This window comes from Coptis chinensis, chromosome 9, assembly GCF_015680905.1.
Source record: "Coptis chinensis isolate HL-2020 chromosome 9, ASM1568090v1, whole genome shotgun sequence".
Classification (NCBI taxonomy): domain Eukaryota; kingdom Viridiplantae; phylum Streptophyta; class Magnoliopsida; order Ranunculales; family Ranunculaceae; genus Coptis; species Coptis chinensis.
In genome coordinates, this window is record NC_141464.1 from 26,886,724 (window position 1) to 26,903,260 (window position 16,537).

At 35.5% G+C, this 16,537-nt stretch overlaps 2 protein-coding genes across 2 annotated transcripts; one reads left to right on the top strand and one right to left on the bottom strand.

Annotated features, from left to right (window-relative positions):
* Positions 1 to 837: 837 nt before the first annotated feature.
* On the bottom strand, positions 838 to 8,923 carry LOC147475376 (Major facilitator superfamily protein). Its single transcript, XM_086583007.1, has 12 exons — positions 8,666 to 8,923; positions 8,456 to 8,591; positions 8,035 to 8,235; positions 7,853 to 7,952; positions 7,593 to 7,705; positions 5,935 to 6,028; positions 5,669 to 5,825; positions 4,363 to 4,509; positions 4,154 to 4,227; positions 3,729 to 3,817; positions 1,669 to 1,783; positions 838 to 1,429 (listed from the first exon to the last, which is right to left on the bottom strand). Exons 1-12 carry the CDS (start codon positions 8,856 to 8,858, stop codon positions 1,235 to 1,237), a joined length of 1,614 nt encoding a protein of 537 aa, XP_086439133.1. The 5' UTR covers positions 8,859 to 8,923; the 3' UTR covers positions 838 to 1,234.
* A 4,631-nt stretch (positions 8,924 to 13,554) lies between these two features.
* On the top strand, positions 13,555 to 16,284 carry LOC147475377 (cinnamoyl-CoA reductase-like SNL6). The gene is made up of 5 exons (XM_086583686.1): positions 13,555 to 13,740; positions 13,908 to 14,019; positions 15,243 to 15,437; positions 15,568 to 15,721; positions 15,906 to 16,284. Exons 2-5 carry the CDS (start codon positions 13,921 to 13,923, stop codon positions 16,157 to 16,159), a joined length of 702 nt encoding a protein of 233 aa, XP_086439812.1. The 5' UTR covers positions 13,555 to 13,740; positions 13,908 to 13,920; the 3' UTR covers positions 16,160 to 16,284.
* Positions 16,285 to 16,537: the final 253 nt, after the last annotated feature.

A 16,537-nucleotide genomic window follows, 5' to 3' on the forward strand; every position in this document is an offset into this window, starting at 1 on the left:
CTCCAATATGAGTTTTTACTGATCATACATTATGTTATGAATAGTGATTTCTCATACCCCAAATAGGTATGAACAATCAACAATAATTATTTATATGAACAATGAGTGTTCATAGCTAATGTTAATGTATGAACAATGATTGTTCATATCCCAAATAGGTATAAACAATTATTGTTCATATATACACCGGGTCGTTTCGGTTGGGTCAGACAGTTTATTATTTTGTACCAGGGGTATACTTGACATTTCATCTACCCGAGCCATTTTTAATTTTGCATCAAGGGTATACAATTTTGCATCAAGGGTATACTTGACCTTTTATTTACCCGATCCTTGTGAGTGATTAAAAAAAAAAGTGTCATCTCAAATTACTTTTTCCCGCGATTTGTCCTCTAGAGTTACTCCGTCTTGAAAAAAAAAAAAAAAGGTGATAATGTAGCTTCTTAGGAACATTTTCCACTGTTCAATATTAATAGTCTTTGATTGATATTGATACGCACTCAAACATAGATCTTTTCAGCTTTTCCCTCACCACAAGAGGTGCAAAAGAAATCATAAACATACAATCCAACCAACTTAGAGACCCTAATAGATTAGCTGCTGCCTGCCTGGACTCTCTACACATGTTATAAGATGTTGGATACTTGGACTTAAAGTCACTTAACTAGATTCAAGAAATACCAAGTAGGTTCTTTATTCAACCTCCACTGATTGGAGGTGTAATGCAGAATTTAACGCAAGCTCTATAGCCCTGATTAATCCAAAAAGACAAGGAAAATAGAACAAATATAACAAAAACTGAGAGGGAAAAAGTGAAACAAAAAATACACCAATAGCTTTCAAAAAAAAATTCCAAGAACCTTTTTTTTTTTTGCAGCCGAAAAAAAAAGTATTACATGAATATAAAGGTACCATTCAAAGTCAACAAGTCAACTTATATGGTTACCCGTATAAAAAAAAAAATTTTGAGAAGGAAAAGCTTAACAGGATTAGTGGACTACTCATTAATGGCTTTGGAGATGACCACCTCGGTCTGTGTTTGCAGTCTGTTGGCAAGCAGCATAGACATATGAAGAATCTCTTCATGGTGATTTAGATGCAACCGCCCTATGACATTATCCGCCAAGCGGTCTTCTGAAAAATTCAAGAATCTCCCGAACCTCAGCTTGACGACTGCTGAAAATATTACTTTCTAAACCTTTTTCTGCAGTTCTCTGACATGTCTTAGATTTGGTTACTTTTTCGCTGAGAAATTAGGATCTCGAGACATCTCGATTTCCTCAAGGGAGCGGCCTTTGGTTTCGTCGATGAAAACCTTCACAAATAGTGCTGATAACAAAGAGACTCCACCAAAGGTTGAATACACAGGAGCAACTCCAAATTTATCAACAAATTCCAGGAAAAAAAGGCCCACCAGAAAGTTACAGACCTGAAATTAAAAAACATATAATACAATCACACTTCAAAGTTCAGCAGGATAAAGAACTTAAGCATGTATGATTGGAATAACAAAGAAAGTCGTTTTTCCAGAATAACAGTTTGATCTCAAGACTTATCATTACAGTTGCAAAAATGCAAACAAATGTATGATTTCAAAACACCAATTCAAGGAAACTAGCACACGAGTTAGAATGTATTATTGAACGCAATAACGAAAGCTTTACATACCCAATGAACAGAAAAGCTGAATCCCATGATTTTTCCACGTGTCCTGCTGCTGCTAATTTCAGGTATAATAAGACCAGTTACTGGTCCAGCACCTATTGCAAAGGCAAATATGTACCTACATGGATAGTACAGTGGAAGGATGAGTTCACAATAACTTTCAACATCAAAAGTTTAATAAACCGACCATAGGCATTCAGCTCAGGTTAGTTAGCTACAATTAACAAAGCACTTACACTTTCACGATATGAGTTGCAATAACCTCCATGATTATTTGTAAAACTATTCAAAGTTTCAAACCAAAGACCGTACAGTCTCTTAATCATTAAAATTACATGGAAGGGTCGTATCAGAATCATTATCAAATAAAGTAACGCCTTTTTCTTTTTCTTTTTGTGTGTGTGTGTGTTGGAAGTTGGAACAAATGAAATAATAATTTACAAGAAAAAACATTACTATGTATTGGATGTGGAAACAAAGCAATATTCCAAAAATAATTTTATGAGTGCAGTTCTTGCGAAACAGACAAACTAAATAGAGCCAAGAACTTTGTAACCCATAAACTTTAATATCACAAATCACTTTTACGGAATATTGTGAAGAAGTGATGGAATTATTAAAAAGGATAATTAGAAGTCTGCTTTATGTAGTAATTGCTATTCTAGTAGGGTTTATTTTAATAAGAGTTGGTTTCTATTTAGGTTTCCTTGGACTACAGGGATTGAATTGTATAAATAAGACCATTGGCCGTATGAACTAGTAGGTTGATTTATTGAGAATATAGTTTGTGATTTTCAGATTAAAAGCGTGTAGAGTTTAGGTTATACAAAAATCCCCTTCTATATCAAATTAGGGATAGATTTAGCCTGAATTTATCAATGGTGTGTTGTGTTGATAGGAGGTGCTTCCGCATCCAATTCACATCAAGAAAACTGACTGATATTATATCAAGAGAGTACACGCATGAAATACAACATAAGGAACGAACCGGCCACTATGAGGATCTAAGCCTCTTATGACCATGAGACACCATAAAAGTGACCATGTAAAACTATACATCCACTGCATTACTAGGAGCATATTTATTTTTACTATGAGTGGAAGAAAGCTAAATATAGAATTAAGTACTTCCAAACATGAAGCAAACCAGATCACTTACCCTGGTTCACCTTAGTTTAAGGACATAATCATAAGATATGATAAGAACGTCTACAAGTTAGACCAGAAAGACTACACAGAACCTAACTTAAAGGGCACTAGCATAAGAAGGTATAATGAAGAATTTAGCACCAGGAGTTATCATAGAGCAATTAACTTGTATAGCCTGGATCATTCTTCATCAGGACATCAAGTGTTCAGGGAGAATCCCAACTATTCACAATGAATTTTGTTACTGGAAACGTGTTGTCAGAGATCAGACTCAAGGCAAATTAAACTATGCATAGAGCTGGACTTCTAAGTGCTGATACCTATAAAGCATGTCCGGCAAGACAAAGACATGTTGCGACAAAAGTTACAAGGGTAACACGAGAATGAGATTGGCTAAAGAAAAGTCAGCAAATGGAAGGAGTAATAGCGTATTACCAAGAAGCCAGAGTGTCAAAATCAAGTTCGTACACTCGTATCGTTTGGTCCCATATAGAGAACACTGATGACAGTGTCATTGCTAAAAAATGGTCCATTAGTAAGCTTGAAGTTACAAATGAGAGATTAAAGCAAACAAAATATAAATAAGGTAGACAGGTGCCAACTAGCTTAGTTGGTAAAACCTTTGGGTGATGATACAAGGGGTGATAGCTTAGTCGGGGGTTCCAACCCGCGAGCATTACCAAGTTACTGGTCTCACTAAAAACAGGCTTGTAAGCCAGAAAAAAATGTAAGGAGAATAGAATAAAATTAGCTAGGCCAAGGAAAGGCTATAAATGTTAAATGCAGGAACAGGATTCAACCGGAACACCCCTATTAGTTGTGGACAGACGATTTCAATGTCTTGTTTTTTTACCGAGTGATGTAGGGTACTTATTGTATTCATTGTTGATCGAGACTGAATGAAGAGTACATACATGAGAGTTCCCAGTATGGATGCATTGTGACTAAGTTGCTCATCTAATGGAGAGCTTATAGCACAGACTATGAGGAACATTGAAGCTGCCTGCACAAAAGTTAAATTCAATCAATATCACAAGGTATATATATATATATGCTTAATCTCCGAAACTAAAATCTAAAGATTATTTGTTTAGGGAGTTAGTGCAATACGAATGTTATAGAAAATGTTCCTTCATGACATGCACAATGTAAAGTCACACTGCTTCATTATATCTCTATGTGCATTTCATATGACTTGAGATTTTTATCACAAAAATATGAAAATGCAAACACCTCTAAATTTTATATCAAGATGTTCCAGGAGGTTAAAATAAGTTCACATATATGATACCCTATATATTTTATCAAAACTTTCCTGTAGAACACAATTATAACTCACCATCCCTAAGTAGCTTTGTATCAGAAGTGCCTGCCTCCCTTGCTTATCAATTAAGTTTAAAGTAAACATTGAACCTGTAGAAAATAATCATCAAGGAAAAGTACAGACTGTTATCTTTACCCCAAATAAGGAAATTATACTTGTAACCTAAGCACATCCTAAACAGTAAAACTATCTGAATTCACAACAAACAACATTATCATACAAACCTATGAAGTTTGCAAGTCCAACAAAGAGGCTTGCTAAAGCACCGTTTGTGATGCCAACATCTTGAAAAGTTAGTGACGAAAAATAAAGAACTCCATTAATTCCAGCAAATTGTTGCAGTACGAAAAGAGCCCCACCAATGAAAGCAGCTGTAGTCATACCCGAAAAATCAGTGCATATAGTATGAGAATAGGAAAAAACTTTCCAGGGGCAATTTTAAACTCAAAAAGTGCAAACCAAGTCACAGCCAAGGCAAGTAGTAAAAGATGGTACTAAAGGATATGCAGGAATTTATACAAGGTCATTTGGAAAGACAGCTATACTGGAAAGATTTGACATCATGGTGAAGTATAATGCAATTACTCAGAAACACCGTGTGTGGAACTGTGGATGAGGTCAGAGCAAGTAATGTACAAACTTGATGCAGATGGAGCTTTGTCTGAACCAAGAAGTGGCTCAGGACATTTGTTCAGAGACCATAACGGAAAGGTAATACCAAGCTACAAAAGGAATGAAATGGAACTCACTGCTATTCTACAGGGACTACATGTTTATCTGAGTAGACCTAAGTAACTTTGACACGAGTAAGTGCATTCGTGTACGACACGGACAAGAAGTGTCCATCACAGCAAAAAACATATTGATGTATATCACAATACAATGTGTGTGAGTGTTGTGTGTACACAGAGTCACAGACACCATGACACGTATCCGACACAGATTCTTTTTAGAATATGGCGATACCATGTAACTTAGGAGTATATAGATTACTAGTCATGGTGACCTCAGACTCCTTAAGGTCTATAATGATGATACTGCATGGTAGCAAGAAACTACCTTCGTAATGTGCCAACCTAGTGGAAGAAATCAAAGCTACTCCAGTTACCTTCATTTTTGTTAGTTTTAGACTATTAACCTTGTTTATAGGGTGACCAATAGAGCTGCTGATTACTTAGCAGCTCTATCAAATGTAAATTGTATCAGTTACTTTGTACCTCTTCTTGATAACAAGTTTTACACTATTGTTGCAGAGGACAGGTTGGGGAAAGTATTTATCTAAAGCTTATCCAAACAAACAAAAAAATGTGCAGACCACAGACAAATAATTGGTCTTCCTTGAAGAGCATGAATGACTGACACAAACGTTAGAAAACTTGTAAACTAACTTGATGTCCGAATATCTTTATCAAATATAAGGGTGCTAAGTAAAGACAATTTAATTACTGAATCATAGTAAACATGACAGATTTTACTAGAATTCCATTAGTCATGCAAACGATATGGAATTGGTAAATTGCTAAACACTACCTCTATTGTGGGGCTCAACAAGTAGTTCCAACCAATTACTCGTCACATCACTACCATCGTCTCTAATGACTGATTGAAATTCCTCAATTGACTTCTTGACTTCAGACTTTCCCCAGAGACTGCAGATAACTTTTTCGGCATCATTCCACCTTCCAACCTACCCAAGGGTAAGACTATAGCTTCTAGAAAAAACTTGAAATGAAATACTATACATACTTATATACAAACATAAATTGAGATTATAAATACATCAAGTGGGATCATACTTTACAAAGCCAACGTGGGCTGTCAACAGCAAACTGCATTCCAAGTATAACGAATAAACCCGGCACACTAGCAATGTAGAGCAGCATCCTCCACCTGCAATCCAAGATAATAATTGATTGGTTCAAAGTAATCATATTCGACAAGTGTAGTTCATATGAAACAAATCAACTAAATAATGATAATGCAATCTCTTTCTTTCTCTCTTCAATTCAGTTTGCAAGTATTTAACTAGGATAGGTTCATTTTCAGAACCAAGATTATCTACCCTTGATGTAGGAGGATTTAAAGTTTCTCGACATCAATATATAGGGGTTTAAAAGGTTGAAAGACTTCCATATAGGAGCCTCAGAGAGCCATGGATGCTTGCCAATAAGAAGGACAGACCAAAAGCAAAGGAGAAGAGTTAACAAAACAAGTCAACTAAATAGTGGTGAGGTCATACTTAATCGAATAATTGGTGGACTTACTCAAATAAGTCACCTAACAAAAAGTTACCTTAGGGCCAATTTGTAATGTTTATTTCCATTTTTTGTTGAACTAGTAAATACTGTAAATAATTTGGGGACTTGAGAAAGCTCACCCTCAACTATAGACAGGGAACGGGCGAAAAGTCCACCGTTCCAATTTTATAATGAAAAAAGACTGTTGACTTTTTAATTGTTCTTAGAGGATAAGTGGCTTGACCAAGTGACTGGCAGCGTCCTTTATCTGGAGCCGCCAATTGAATGAAGACCGCACATTGCAAAGTTGCAAGGCAAAGTAGACTGTGAATCGCAAAGTTGGTAGGAAAAAAATAAAAGAAATTGGAATGCGAAGATACTGTGCATTGACTTTCAATGCAAAAAAAGTCTGTGAATTTGAGAAATGTAAAGATGACTGTGCATGAAACTATAATGCAAAGATGATCCACACATTGAGAAGAAAATGCAATTCAAAGATGAGTGCTCACTCACTTAACGATGCCGAGGGGTAACCGACATCAAATTACGGGAAAAAAAAAAAAAATCTGTGTCCTTCCTTCATAATTAAAAATTGAATGGACATTTTACCTAATTAAATTCAGAATCAGGGTTTTAACCCAGGTTTATGAATTATAAATAGGTCTTGTAACCTCTAATAGAGGGGAACTAAGTTATAATTAAAGTAGAAAATTTTGGGTTAGGGTTTTGGAGAGAGAAGAGAGGGTTGAGCATTCTCAATTCTAAGAGTGAAAATGGTCACTTAATGAGGAAGATGGGATCCCAACAATGTGCCAATACCAAATAATATTATTCTGAGTTTTAACAGGGTCATATCCCTATTATGCCTGGTCATTACAGAATCGAAAACGATTGCTGATTAAGTTCAAACAAGGCTAATAAGTCGCACACAATAACAATACTTCTTGATTAGAAACATATAGTACAGAACGTCACAACTCATAAGCCTCTAATGAAACTATCCGAGAAGGAAAAACGAAGATGCAAGGTTCTAATGTTAAATCGAACGATATTATTCATGATATTGAGAGGGATTGGGAATACAGTCCAAAACGTCATAAACCTCTATAAGGAAAATGAAGATGAGAGGGTATCAAAAGTAGCGTTGTCCCTATGCATTTGTGTATTCTATCCAAATTCGGTTACAAGTCACAAAATAAAGTAGAATATGACCTTACCAATGTGGATCACTTTCAGAAGGAATTCCTAGGAACAGAGACATAATAATCCCTAAGCATGTCCCTATTTGGCACAATGCCCCCAATGATCCTCTATATTTTGTTGGAGAAATCTACAATAGTCAGTACATTAGTTGACAAATACATTATTTCAGTCGCCTATGAATGGACGATTTCTTTTTTTGGTACTAATAAAAATACAAGTTTTAAAGCATGAAAGTTTGATAAGATGAATTTTCAAAGTTACACAGACTGAGTACCTCAGAAATGTAAATTGGAACAAGAACAGTGTCGATGCCAATGCCAAGGCCTACCAGAAACCTTCCCATAAGTATTTCATCCAAGGAATGAGCTTGTGCGCTGTTACAAATCCAAGTACAATCCCCAACTTAACAAATTACCAATACAAAGCCAAAATCATCAAATGAACATAAGTAATTACCACAAGATTGCACCAACAATCAACGGAATAGTGCATATCTGAAGCGTACGTCGATAACCAAATCTATCTACTACCGAACCAGAAGTAATGCTCCCAATAAATGCACCAATTATAAATATGCTAACCACAAGACCCTCAAGCAAGGAATTCCCCTCGAAACCAAGCTCGCGCGCAATTGATACTATTGGTCCATTCATTACCCTGTCAACAAATCATGGTAACAAGTGCGATGCATTCACAGTTAATCAGTAAGTTCATAGCTAGACATATTCATCTTGCCAATATAGCAAAGAACATATTCAAACATTACAGCACAACTGTCCATCACATATACATACATACACACACACATGCTGACATGCATATACATATACATACATAAAATACTTTACTACATACATACATGATGATGTATACATACCCAATATGATAACCAAAGAGGAAGTTAGTCATAGAAGCTATCAAGACATTTGGAAAAGCAGGTAACCAGGCCAAGTCAACAACCCCTTCATCACCATCACCATCATCTCCCTTCTTATGCACTAACAATGATTCATCTGCATATACAGTGTCATATATATTAACAAAAGAAGAATGGTATGAAGGTTTTGAGGTGAAAGAAAATGAGAACCTGGTTTTTCAGTAGGTGAGTTTCCAAGTTGCTTATTAGAACCTGCTACAATTTTAAAAGATTTTGATGAAGAAGAAGAAAACCCGGAATGGAAAGTGCGTTTCGGGTAACTAGAAGGATGGAAAGATTGTGTGTGTGATCTGATGGTTGTCGGATTAGGAGAGTGAAGTAGTACAGTTGTAGTTGACCACATCGGAGAAGAAGAGTGTTAATGTTTTTCGTATTGGGAGTTCGGGACTAAATGGTAATAACATAGCCCTCAATAATATACACTGTTAGTCTGTTAGATTCTGGTCATGCACGTGCTACACACGTATTTTTACAAATTTATAATTGGCCTGTAAAATACGCGGCATGAATAGAAACTGTCAAAAAAAAAAAAAAAAAAACTACAACAACAACCCAATACTGAGCTGCTCAGTTCCTGTACATTTCATAATTTTCATGTACAGTTGATAAGTACATTGATTACATTCATTATCATTCAAGTTTTGAAAGAAATATTTAGTACATAGAAGGCCAATAGGAAAATAACTCTTTCTCCTCACATAGAGTTACTTTAAAACTTTGTCCTACAACAGCCATCAGATAAATTTTTTTCTGCACACTCTTTTATCCTCTTCTCAAGCTGAGGTATAAAATGTCTGATAAGACACTGCACGGGCCAAACAACAACATCATCTCATGTTCAGATGGTGTGCTCTTCAATTTGCTTTAATTAGTAACTTCTTGAAGCATGTCAATCTCCGCCAGTTTTGCATTCTCGACATTCAATCTTTCAATTTCAAGAGAGCAGTTATTTGAATGCAATTCATCAAAGAACACTAAATGAAATAAGAAAAACAACAAAAAGAATGCTCACATAGGTTGTACAAAGTTATATACCCAGTTCGGGCAAATTCCACCATACCTATTATCCCATTTAACTAAATTATGAGCGTTATAATTATATTTGCGTAAAGTCACTTGAAAAACTTTAAACTGGTTGTAAAGTCACTTGAAAAAACACTCTTCAAAAGCTTTTTAAAATAATAGTACAATGCTCTTCTAATCTCCATGTCAGACTATTATCCCTACTGCAAAAGCCTTCGCGAGCTATTGGATGGTACCTTGAACCTGCTGTAATCTGCACCTAGAAGTCATCCATCATGTCTTTTACATAAGGTTGCAGCTGCTCCGATATTAGTACTGTAAGATATGATATAATAGTCCAAAGACCACTATATCATATCCTCCATAAAGTGGTCAATAAGTCAAAACTTTATAGACTTTTGGTTTCTAAATTGATGTGTGGGTTACTTCTAAGTAAATATCCTATTTACTCATGCCTTAATTACATTGGCTAATTAAGAGAAGAATGTTACTTTTTCTATTTCACCTTTTATGGGAAAGGGAGATAAACAGACTTGGAAGATTAAGAGTGTAACCACCGTCCTCTCTCCATCCTTTATATAATAGTGTAGAAACCCCATTTTTCACACTACAACAATTAACACAATAAAGAATATAAAGGTTTGGAAGAGAAACGGTGTTTTGCTATCGGATTCAAGACATCACTCTTACAATGGATCAAGGTACAATTTTATTGTTTTATTATTTACATTCTTTATACAATGTGAAATCATCTATGATTCATGATCCTCTAAATACTATTAAATTAGTATTACATTTAGTATCGGAGCAAAGGATTGAATTATGTTTATTTCCTATAAAATTGTAATTTCAATAATATTGAAAGTGTTGTTTTTGACCGATATTTATTTAATGTGATTCCATGAATTTTTTGGGATATAATGCAAACTATGTTAGGTTGAACACTCTTGTTGTCTTGCTTAACTGATTATGAGCACATGACTATATAGCCTTTCATATTTTATAATATTTCTTTTGGCTACTTTATGGGTTTTTGTTGGTTTCAAACTAGATCATGTTATTTGTTAATTTGAGAATGAAGTTTGAGGATTAAAACAAACACGATGACGTCAGAATATATATAATTTTGTATTTAATATCCTCTCTGAACTCTAGTGGGAGCTAGACTCAAATTTTAACTAAATAATATTAGTCAAATCATTTGTATGCAACAGATCCGTTTGTTTGCACTTCACATGCATGTGTACCTTTAAGGCATATTATTTCTGTGTTACTGACAAAAGTCAAGTTTGAGGATGCCATGTTTCTAATGAATAGTACACATGTTATGCTACTATTTTTGGATTAAAGCTAAGTGGGGTCACAGGACCGTATTTTTTATTTGTATTTTTTCGGTCACAATGTTACACATTATGTGCCGGACATGTTAACAACTATTTTTTTTTACTGTGTATAGTGTATTGTACCATACCTTTTCGGACATGTTTATGTGTATAACGATACTGACCAGGCCCACTCTAATGTTTTAAAGACAGCCAGGTTTTGTGTTGGTCTATTACATCCCCTACCATGATATATATCAATGGATTAGCGTACCAGACTCATTAAGTATTGAGGTTTTGACGCATGAACAGTTTATTTTTTTGTACAGTTTTTGAATTTTTTTTTTTTTTTTCTTTTCGGAATAATTTTTGAACTAATCTCATGCTTCTTAACTGTTCGTTTTATGTTTATTTATTTATTTATGATATGATATTTATTTCCGCTGCATGATTTATGCTAAATGCCATTTACTGTTTCTTGGTATTTATAATTTTTTGAATATTGCACGCCGCCAAAGTGGCCAAAATATTTGGAAAATTATGCATACCAACACATGAATTAAAAAATGGCATTACCATTGCAATTTCTTTATCAAATATATGATAGTTAGCCCAAAGGTTAATTATTACTAAAATTTAAGAAATTGAAATAGGATAATTAATGTGTATTATGAATCTCTACTAGTAGTATAGCCTATAATGATCGTGGCCTCTTAAATTCATCCGGGTCTTTTTCTGACGCATAATACCCTTGATGAATAATAAAATCAGATGCCTAGATATTTATTAATGAGGACTACTTTGTCTTTTTATGCTTTTATAAACTTTCAGTACCAATACTGTCCTTAAATAAAAATATTACTTAACACCTTTAAATAGGAGCAATCAGTCTTTTCATGTGACAGTATATTAGAAAACCAAATCCACGCCATTCTCAATTCTACGCATTACTATAAATGTCATTTAATTAGTAATAATTCTATAAATGTCATTTAATTAGCAATAATTGGTTATTTAATAATAGGTTAAGAAAAGGAAAAGTCGAGAATACGAACCGATTAATTTCCCTTCTCTCCCATCTCTTCTGTTTCAAACCCCAGATTAAACCCCAGATTCATTTTCGTATAACGCTGACTCCTACTAGCATGCTTCTATCATTATTCTAAATAATAGTCTTTAGGAGAAAATATTGCAAGTTCTATCTTCAGATCAGTAGTTATTTTCTTTTAGCCATTAGTAAATCATAGATTTGTTGTGCAGAACGGATGGAAATCCATTCAATACTACTATTATTCCAGTTTCACCACTAGATCAACCCGCACTCCCACCACCACCTCTTTCTGCGTACTCAGGTTCTGGAGTAAGATCTGGAATAGAGAACAATGGGCCATCAGCATCACAAGGACCAAGTACTGCAGAATCAACAACTTTTTGGAAAACAAAAAAGTTCTTCTGGGCTGCAATTGTGGCGGCATTCGTGCTGATTAGTTTTGGGATTTTGTTTTTTATGTTGAAATTTTGCAAGGGAAAGCAACGGGGTGACAAATTTTCAAAAAGTCATAAAATGGGTGCATCCAACGCTCGAATGGGGAAGTCTGATGACATTGAGTCCTATGGAAATTCTCAGAACGTTACAGAGAAAGGTAATGTTGTTCTCTTTATTTTTTCTATTATGAAGTGAAGGGATCAGTCCATTGTGACAAAGATAACAGAAATACAGCTTAGAAAGTATGTTGAGCAAACTTACTTCCATGTCAGGAACAACCGAACAAGCAAAAGAACACATGCATGTCAAAACATTGTGCTTTCCACTTCAGAACAGAATTCTCAAATATAAAACTACTTAGTTGTTCACTAAGTTTGGCATGCATGTGTTATAGGTAAACTCCCAAAAACCTACTCTTACTTGGAGGAAGAACCGTACATATAGACATACAGCGTCTAATATGTATACATTGAAGCAATGGTTGTTAGATACTCTTGCTTCAAAAGTCCACAATTGCATCACTAAGAAGAAAGTTGACCTTAGTGTGTTAATCCGCTTAATATAACTTATCATCTTCTAATTTTATCCAGTTAATTAAGCTATAGAGTGTTTTGGGTCAATACAAAAGCTGATCTTTGCTAAAGTATACAATTAGAAACTTCAATGAATTTTTTTTTTTTGCAAGAAATTGTGCATCCACGTGTAGAACAAGAGACACCAGAAACAAGAAAGAATATAATAATTTAATACCATATATCTAATTATCTATTCATGGAAGAGTGGATTATTAATGAAAGATGAGTTCCCCTACATGGACAACTATAGATATGTCTAAACTCTAAAGTCTAAGCTAGGCAAGAAGGCACGCGACGTAACCATTTTAAGGGAAGTCAAATTCATAAAGTTGAATGGCTCTTCACATTATATATTGAACTAGATCTCATGTTCCTTTCTTGTGAGATTAATTTCCAACTATAATGGTGTTTCCTTCAGGCAGCCTAAGACAATACCATGTTCTCTTCATTTTCTCTGCATGGTGTGTAATTCATTCTAATGCAAGCAAATCTTCAAATGTAAGTGATGTTCCTCCTACTCGATTAATCCTTCGTAGATTCTCAAGTACAATCAGTCTAAGTTTGTTTTGACGTGTTTCTCTGCCCGATGGGTAAACCATGGCGCGATATGTATAACAGAGAGATCTGAGAAAGAGAGGTAAAGCTCAGCCCATACACTGTTTCAAAGTTGAAGCTGAAGTGGGAATTTGTTGCAGGGAAGGACATAACTGCAACACCAGGGAATACTTAATATCTGTAACCAAAAAGGGAATACTGCACCATCTTACCTTTGCAGGTTAAATCGGTGATGAGGGCAATCATTGTTGATCAGCTGATGAGGTATTTCGTCAAGCTGAGCAAAATGATTTGATCAATAATGGGCAATGGTTATGTGCAACTTGAGTGGAAATATTTTGAAATAATGATTTACCAATTGTTTGATAATGATTTTTTTTTTGGTTTGGATATGGATTTTAATGTATTGTTGTGTGTCTCTTCATTTGCAGAAGATGACATGCCATGGAAGTGTGGAACTCATTGCTTTGCACCTGCCTATGTTGTATTCCTTACTGGAGAATTCATTACGTGAAGACGAAAGCTTGCGTATATCAACAGAAGGTGCTCTATCTCATTTTGAAAATAGGCTCACATAACATTCATCGTTTTTTCTAGACACCGATAAAAAAAATGGGTATACTGTGGTACACTACTTAGCTCTTGGTGATGTGTATGTATACCTTTATTCGTAGTGTACTCTTAATTTACTGTTAGATTCAGATCAGTGTTACCAGATTCACTACTTCCATTTTAAGGTGTTCCAGTTTGTACCTACCCTTTTAGGTTCTGTATGCGCATCACCAAGTATTATGCCCCCATGACCAAGAGAAGCATAACAGGGAAAACAGAGTAGCAAAAGGGGAAAAAACACTGACCTAGAGACACTATAGTACTCTATCTGCTCCAGTCCGTCCCTCTCCCTCATTCCCTCTATGTGGTGGTGAATATCAACTCCCATCCTCCTGCCTCCATCTTTAGCTGGCGGCTGACTTTTAGGGGTTTGGGTCAAAGAAAGGATGGTGGTTTGGGTTATAGTTTTGAAGTTCAAGTCAACTCTAGATTTTTGTATTTTACGTCATTATAAGCAATCGCGACTTTTAATTTTAAGCTGTATAGGTACTGGGATTACAGGCCAAAAATAATAAAGAAGTACAAATATATGATAAGTCAATGGATATACCTTCATTGTCAACTGTGATTCTAACAGAGTATCCACAATCCAAGAGACAATTAACGACAGCAAAAGACCCAAATAAGAAAGACCACTGGTGACACAAACCAACTTCTCCTCATCTTCTTCTTCTTCCTCCTTCATTTCCTTTCTTCTAGGATCTTTAACTTCTTTGTCCACTTCCTTACTTTGATATGCACTGCCGCTGCGAGTGTATTTGTGATGGCAAGGCATTGATCCCGCATGTGCACTTGCCCAAACGGGCCACACATTAAAAACTCCCATGCATTATCTTCGTGTTAATTTGGCACTTATGTCTTTGTTACTTCGTCACTTCATATTTGTGGCTCATTACGGGTTTTCTGGATTAAAAACAAATTTCAATTTAGCTAAATGCCCAGAACTAATTGCTATAAAGGAAAATTAGGCGTATATATTATTCTAGGAAGAAATGTCGTGTGGTTTTCAAGAGTGTCCATGTAATTTGTATTAAAATGTAATGCCTCATTGTTAATTATTGAACTGAACTGGGTGTTAAACTTTAAATTGGGTAGTTAAGATGAATACAATTTTCTCTTTAACATCTATTCATTGACTGTTTTGTCTCAATCAGAAGTACATGGCAGACTTAGAAGTGAAGGCAAGTGAGAATGTGGTGTTGGCTTGTGCAAGGATTGAATCTGTTCGAAAATGTGTTTTCACATCATCTCTCGTGGCTTGCGTGTGGTGGGATTATTCCCTCCACAATGTCCCTCCAATTGTCGACCACAATTGTTGGAGCGAAGAATCAATCTGCAGAGAGAAGAAGGTACTTTTCTTCTTGTCATATAATGTTTATAGCAATAAAAGGATAAATATGTATGTAGTCATACGATTATTGTTCAAGATACCACAGAGAGTGTCCTAGTGATGATTGCTGATGTTTTGAACGCTGACAGTTATGGTTTGCGCTGGGCAAAACGATGTCAAAGAGAGCTGCATGGAGAATGGCAGAAAGAAATGAGGTGAAACTGGCGACAATTTGTCCAGGCCTCCTTACAGGGCCAGAATTTTATCCTAGGAATCCAACATCCTCGGTCGTCTACTTGAAAGGTTTTCTTTAGTCATTCCCATTACCATATAACTGCAGTTAATATCTTACGTAAGTTAATTCTCTTTTCCTCAAATGCAACGTTCATTAGCACCATATCCTTGATTATGTCTCGCCTCATCCATGGCTCATTAGCAATTATTTGTTTCTAATCATAAATTCCCTGAGCTCCTTCCAAACTTGCAGGGGCAGAAGAGATGTATGCGGAGGGGCTGCTAGCAACCACTGATGTGAGTAGAGTAGCAGAGGCACATGTGTGCATATATGAAGCATTAAGGAACACAGTGTGTGGAAGGTACATATGTTTTGACCGTGTGATTCAGACCGAGGAAGAGGCTGTTGAGTTAGCAAGAAAAACTGGGCTGCCTCAGCAGAGATATTCAGGCAACACCTCAAGTGACTCCTCTGTTAAGTTAAAGTTGTGTATGCTATTAAATTAGTTAATAGGTTACTGCATAAGAGAACTCACGCAACATTGTCATTGCTACTGAGAAGAGGACAAGTCAGAGTGACTAACACATGCACTCTTACTCTTATTGGTGTAATCTCCTATGTGGATTCAGTATGACCCTTTGTAATATATAGAAATGTTGCATAGATGCTATTGTAATCCATTCTTTGCAGTTTGCATGAATGGTTGACAAACCAACTATACTAGTGGAGTTTGCATCCTCTTTAATAAGTTTTATTTATTATCCATGTGCAAAGCACATGCATTTTAGCTAGTTAGAATAGGAGTTGGATACCCAAAGGTTACATACCTATCTAATTTACGTACATGATTAACTAGTCCTATTACTTATGGCTTTTATAACATG